At 47.3% G+C, this 7,356-nt stretch overlaps 1 protein-coding gene across 1 annotated transcript in view; it reads right to left on the bottom strand.

The window, feature by feature from the left end:
* Positions 1–6,078: 6,078 nt before the first annotated feature.
* The window catches only part of skap1 (src kinase associated phosphoprotein 1), a gene marked incomplete at both ends in the record, with an annotated part of 43,374 nt that continues 42,096 nt past the window's right edge, over positions 6,079–7,356 (bottom strand). The window contains one exon of the mRNA XM_080542531.1: positions 6,079–6,171. Coding sequence (XP_080398657.1) covers positions 6,079–6,171 — 93 coding nt within the window. The remainder of the gene's footprint in view (positions 6,172–7,356) is intronic.

Here is a 7,356-nt window from a genome sequence, read left to right as displayed (position 1 = left end):
TGGGGAACACCACCACCACTAGTGTGCCCTTGAGTTAAGGCACTTAAGCCCTCAGTTACTCCGGGGGGGGGGGGGGGGGATGTCCCTGTAATTCGTAATTGTAATCAAAGCGTGTGCTTTTAAATGGCTAAATTCAATTCTAATTCGCTGCCCAGAAACACACGAAGAAGAAGAAGATCCCGACGCGCGCAGACAGGGTGTCCTGAGGAAGACAGGGTGTCCTGAGGCAGACAGGGTGTCCTGAGGCAGACAGGGTGTCCTGAGGCAGACAGGGTGTCCTGAGGCAGACAGGGTGTCCTGAGGCAGACAGGGTGTCCTGAGGCAGACAGGGTGTCCTGAGGCGAGAGACACACAGGAGGGGACCGACGGCGGCCATTTTGAGTCGCTGGAATCGCCGTACGGCTGTCGCTCATAGGAGGGCCATTTCTGAGGACATCGAAGAGAGAAAGAGATGTAGAATAGAAGACAATAGAACGTTCCGTGAGGAACGGGGGGGAATGGCAGTTGTTGTGTTTACAGCTGAAACCAACCAACCAACCAAACTGTGAGCCTGGACACAGAGCCTGGGCCTTCTGTGTGCGTGTTCAACATCCACACTGTGAGCCTGGACACAGAGCCTGGGCCTTCTGTGTGCGTGTTCAACATCCACACTGTGAGCCTGGACACAGAGCCTGGGCCTTCTGTGTGCGTGTTCAACATCCACACTGTGAGCCTGGACACAGAGCCTGGGCCTTCTGTGTGCGTGTTCAACATCCACACTGTGAGCCTGGACACAGAGCCTGGGCCTTCTGTGTGCGTGTTCAACATCCACACTGTGAGCCTGGACACAGAGCCTGGGCCTTCTGTGTGCGTGTTCAACATCCACACTGTGAGCCTGGACACAGAGCCTGGGCCTTCTGTGTGCGTGTTCAACATCCACACTGTGAGCCTGGACACAGAGCCTGGGCCTTCTGTGTGCGTGTTCAACATCCACACTGTGAGCCTGGACACAGAGCCTGGGCCTTCTGTGTGCGTGTTCAACATCCACACTGTGAGCCTGGACACAGAGCCTGGGCCTTCTGTGTGCGTGTTCAACATCCACACTGTGAGCCTGGACACAGAGCCTGGGCCTTCTGTGTGCGTGTTCAACATCCACACTGTGAGCCTGGACACAGAGCCTGGGCCTTCTGTGTGCGTGTTCAACATCCACACTGTGAGCCTGGACACAGAGCCTGGGCCTTCTGTGTGCGTGTTCAACATCCACACTGTGAGCCTGGACACAGAGCCTGGGCCTTCTGTGTGCGTGTTCAACATCCACACTGTGAGCCTGGACACAGAGCCTGGGCCTTCTGTGTGCGTGTTCAACATCCACACTGTGAGCCTGGACACAGAGCCTGGGCCTTCTGTGTGCGTGTTCAACATCCACACTGTGAGCCTGGACACAGAGCCTGGGCCTTCTGTGTGCGTGTTCAACATCCACACTAGCCTGGACACAGAGCCTGGGCCTTCTGTGTGCGTGTTCAACATCCACACTGTGAGCCTGGACACAGAGCCTGGGCCTTCTGTGTGCGTGTTCAACATCCACACTGTGAGCCTGGACACAGAGCCTGGGCCTTCTGTGTGCGTGTTCAACATCCACACTGTGAGCCTGGACACAGAGCCTGGGCCTTCTGTGTGCGTGTTCAACATCCACACTGTGAGCCTGGACACAGAGCCTGGGCCTTCTGTGTGCGTGTTCAACATCCACACTAGAATTCCACTTCCAATACCTGGCTGATTAGCAGCGTTATTCTAAGTGGTATGGCGATGTGATTATCACACAACTCTTATTCACTACTGCTGGACCACGCTCTCTCTGTCTGAGCATGAACAATACATAGTGGGGGGATGTCCTTTGCCAAAGACACACACACACACACACACACACACACACACACACCCATACACACCCTGGTCTGACTCACTGTGTATTCGTCCTACCTCTCACTCCAGCTCAGCTGTCATAACCAGCTTCACTGCTTTTGCTCGAGGCGCCGCCACCGCGCTTCTCCAGCAGAGGGCGCCGGTCCAGTTCATTAGCATCATCAGACAGCAATATCTCCATAGTTACAGCTTTTTTTCTTTTTTACTTTTTATTTATGACTATTTTCACTTTAGGTATAAGAAACTCACAAACAAATAGAGCTTCTTGACAAATAAAACACAGTAGTATATTGTAAGGAGAAGAAAGACAAAAAAACGGAAAACAAACGTGTGGTCGTGGGAGAGTCAAATTAAATCAACACAGGATTTTTCTAATCTAACATGCATTGTTGTACATTGTACACATTTTTTAAATGAAGAATCAGATGCGTTGGCTAAATATATACACCACTTTCCCCAGCGTTTTATCCCCAGGTCATAGTTACAGCTTTTTAGAAAGGGGTAAGGTCAAGGAAATGACGACATGTGGGGAAGGCTAGTTATGCTGTGCTCTGTAGTCCATGACGCACTCTCCTCCAACCTAGCCCCCTCCATAAGTACCCCACACAGGCCACTACCTTAGCCCCCTCCATAAGTACCACACACAGGCCACTACCTTAGCCCCCTCCATAAGTACCCCACACAGGCCACTACCTTAGCCCCCTCCATCAGTACCCCACACAGGCCACTACCTTAGCCCCCTCCATAAGTACCACACACAGGCCACTACCTTAGCCCCCTCCATAAGTACCCCACACAGGCCACTACCTTAGCCCCCTCCATAAGTACCACACACAGGCCACTACCTTAGCCCCCTCCATAAGTACCCCACACAGGCCACTACCTTAGCCCCCTCCATAAGTACCACACACAGGCCACTACCGTAGCCCCCTCCATAAGTACCACACACAGGCCACTACCTTAGCCCCCTCCATCAGTACCACACACAGGCTACTAGCTTAGCCCCCTCCATAAGTACCCCACACAGGCTACTAGCTTAGCCCCACACAGGCTACTAGCTTAGCCTCCTCCATCAGTACCACACACAGGCTACTGTGTGTATACACCCTGTGAACGTGGGAGTCTATAAGGGAATTCCTCCTATGGACACACAAGACATGGCGCTCTCGACGTTGATGATTTGGGAGACTTTGCCGTGTGTGTGTTTGTGTTTTACTGTGCATGACTTAAAAGAGGGACCTGGTAACCTCGGTTACGCTGAATGTGAAGTCTCCAGTACTGTGGGTTAGGAGAGGGTCAAAGGTCAAACAGACACGTTTATGACACATCACAGACTCAAACTTTGACTCGTTTTTTCCTCCTTTTGGTCGTCAAGGATAATCCTTTCTAATCAGACGCTTTTATCCGACAGCTTTGTCGGTTATTTTCTGAGCTGTAAAGAAACGAACGACACTATTGTTGCACTGGTATTGTTGTGTGTTACGACACAGAGTCAGAGTTAGCATTAGCATTGTGCTGTAGGCCTTACGTCTCTCTTCACAGGGTCACTAACTAAAATGGTTTAACTCTTAATGCTGCTTTTATTGTTCCATACCTTTTTTGCATTTGAAATGCAATGCTTATGAAAAAGGGACCCTGATGTTTTATGTGGAACCTGAATTGTAATAGATTTATTTTCTTCTTCTGATTTTTTTAGTTTTTTTTGTTTGTGGGTAGACAGACACCTGCATTAGACCCAGATAGAACTTCATGGTTCTTGTAGTGCATTTTAAAAATGATTACAGGTTCACCATCTCGGCTGCTTGTCCTGGGTATGTAAATACGCTCTGAGTGCGCCGGAGTGCTCTCTACTCTGACTGGTCGGGAAAATTAACTGATTTCAGTTGAAACCAGAGCGCCCTGAGTACTCAGAGCAGATTTTCCAGAGTGTATTTACGAACGCACCCAGGCCAGAGACGTCCAGGTTTTACTACAGCAAGCCTTCCTGTGACCACCCTGCCATGGGAACTGGGACTCTATGGCTGCATTCGTAAATTCGCTCTGGAAATCTGATCAGCACCCATCGAACCCAGTGTGCGCTCCGGCGCTCTCAGAGCGAATTTACGGATGCAGCCACCATTCTACCATTTCTAGCCGTTTGTGCTCTAATTCAGCGTTTTAACCAGTGCATTTTATTTGTTATTTTAAGAGAAGCATAAACAGTTAGTTTTTAATTGAAGTATGATTTTTAGTTTGAATTTTTTAATGCTATCCATGTACATACACACTGTTTTTGATTTTCGCTCTGTCTTTTAAACCACGGAGGATGTACAAGGGCAACGTCTGTGAAGCCGACAGGACCGGGACGACAGTTAAAGAATGCACCTGTTGACGTCCTGTATCGTTGGAAATAAAATGTTGGTTTCTTTTTCAACTGCTCTTCGCATCTGTGACTTTATTTCAATGCACAAAACAAATACATATTCATATTACATTTTCATAGACTTCCATGTTCACAGTCACAGACAAGTTATTTGTTACAGAATGTGGTAATATTGAATATTGTTAACGTAACAGAAAACATTACAGTGATCTCTCTGGCCTCTTATTAGTATCTATGCTGATGTGGTGAACTGGCTAATCGCTACACATCTTTTGGTAGCCTCTTGAAACAAGATAATGGGTAGTGGTGGTTTCGTGGATAGTAAGTTAGACTGGTGATAGGAAGGTTGTGAGTTCAAATCCCACCTGAAACACCACCACTAGTGTGCCCTTGAGTAAGGCACTTAGCCCTCAGTTACTCCAGGGGGAATGTCCCTGTGATCTGTAATTGTAAATCGTTTTGGATTAAAACCGTCTGCTAAATGGCACATTTTAAATAATGGAGCAAGCCTGATACCTAGTGGCCAAGTCAGTCAGATGTCAGTGTTGAGATAATTCAGTTAAGTTTTCATTACCAGTTACTTCCCCTAGTTTTCTATAATATAGAAGTGTTTGAAGACTCTCCTCACACAGAGAGGTTAGGGTGTATTTAGGTTCTCTTGTGTGTTAATTTTCAGGCATCATTTTTGTGGTCAATTTTTATAACATACATCAATATGAAATAGATGTATTTACTACTACAAATAATAATAATAAGATATGTTTACAAACAATAATAAAAAACGATAGCTAAACATGAATGGCATTACATTAATACATCACATATATACAGTTTGATAATAATTATAATCTCAGGCAGGTCTTCATCAATCTGTGGATGAGGAAGATAAAACTATTGTGAGAGAAATGTGTCGGCAACAGTGTTCATTGGCGATTACTATTCATTCATTTCAATAGGAAATCATATTTCAATCATATAGGTCAATATATCATTACTAGGAATAGTGATGATATCCCACAATCCATATTCACACAAATTAAATTTCACACTTCAGGTTGTTGTGTGCAGTACGAGTGTCAGCCACCAGGGGTCTTCAGTGGGAAGTCAACAACTGAAAGTGAGACTACACCTCAATGGCCTCAATCTCAACAACAGTCATGGGAACCGTAATGGTACATATCAGGCCGTTAGACCACTGGCATTGTCTATTAGCCCATAACAACAGTCCATAATGGTTATGTTAAGAGAGCCTACAGACATTAGATGACCTGCCCCACCCCAGTACATAGAACAGCCCAAAGGCAGGACTAGTAGACAGGGTATAAGGGATATAAGGGATATAATTATGTATCATATTGTTGGGTATTGAAGGTTAACGTAGAGCTCAGTGCTTCAGTGTCTGTCAGCTCAGGTGATGAAGAGGCGTGTAGCGCGAGGGAGGTATTCAGGGACTTTGGAATGTTCAGACTTTTCTTTTGAAACACAGAACTACATTTCAACGTTGTTGAGAGTGACAACACAAACTCGCTAGTCAAGCCAAAATACTGCAACAACGCAATGGATTGGGTGAGTAATCCCCACTGCTACCTAGTGAACTATAACACTACTTTACATTGTTAGCAGGCTCACAAAACAAGCTGTGTTCGTTGATTTTCAACAACGCGGAAATGTATTAAAAAAATTCGAAAGAAAAGTCTGATCATTACATCGGATCCCGACATGAGGACCAAAGCATTAGAACGTGTCACATATTATCTGTATGAAAGGATCTGTATAATATGACCATGATGTTACCTCAGAAGCTAGCTCAGAGCTCAGAGGATGTAGGCAGGATGCAGGAAATCTTTTGGGACGATTCCGACGCTGCCGTTCATCTCTCCAATCCACCAACCATGGATGTTATACTCCTGAAACACACACACATACACACACAGACACACACGCACGTACACACACACACACACACACACACACACACAGAGACACGCACGCACACACACACACACACACACACACACACGCACGTACACATACAGACACGCACGCACACAGATACACACACACACACGCACGCACACAGATACACACACACACACACACACACACGCACGTACACACAGACACACACGCACACAGATACACACACACACACACTCACACACAGATATAGACACACACACACACACACACACACACAGAGGGTAGGGTCAGGTTTTTAAATTCATTTCTCCCTTCTAATGGTTGTTGTTAGGATTTGTTTTGCGGGGGGGGAACCTTTTCTCCTCCCCTGTGCGTCGTGCGATTGCCTTTGATTGAGAATTGCCACAGCCGTGATCATGTGATCACATACCTGACCCAGGGTCAGCAGGACGTGAATGAGACCACAGAGGAGGAACAGAGAAGGAACAGAGGAGGAACAGAGGAGAGGAACAGAGGAGAGGAACAGAGGAGAGGAACAGAGGAGAGGAACAGAGGAGAGGAACAGAGGAGAGGAACAGAGGAGGAACAGAGGAGGAACAGAAGAGAGGAACAGAGGAGAGGAACAGAGGAGAGGAACAGAGGAGAGGAACAGAGGAGAGGAACAGAGGAGAGGAACAGAGGAGGAACAGAGGAGAGGAACAGAGGAGAGGAACAGAGGAGGAACAGAGGAGGAACAGAAGAGAGGAACAGAGGAGAGGAACAGAGGAGAGGAACAGAGGAGAGGAACAGAGGAGGAACAGAGGAGAGAGGAACAGAGGAGAGGAACAGAGGAGAGGAACAGAGGAGAGGAACAGAGGAGAAGAACAGAGGAGGAACAGAGGAGGAACAGAGGAGAGGAACAGAGGAGAAGAACAGAGGAGGAACAGAGGAGAGGAACAGAGGAGAAGAACAGAGGAGAAGAACAGAGGAGGAACAGAGGAGAGGAACAGAGGAGAGGAACAGAGGAGGAACAGAGGAGAGGAACAGAGGAGAAGAACAAAGGAGAAGAACAGAGGAGAGGAACAGAGGAGAAGAACAGAGGAGAAGAACAGAGGAGAGGAACAGAGGAGAGGAACAGAGGAGAGGAACAGAGGAGAGGAACAGAGGAGAGGAACAGAGGAGAGGAACAGAGG

The sequence above is a fragment of the Nansenia antarctica genome, assembly GCF_963989245.1.
Source record: "Nansenia antarctica genome assembly, chromosome: 11".
In the NCBI taxonomy this organism is placed as follows: Eukaryota; Metazoa; Chordata; class Actinopteri; order Argentiniformes; family Microstomatidae; genus Nansenia; species Nansenia antarctica.
This window is presented reverse-complemented; position numbering and strand designations above follow the sequence as displayed.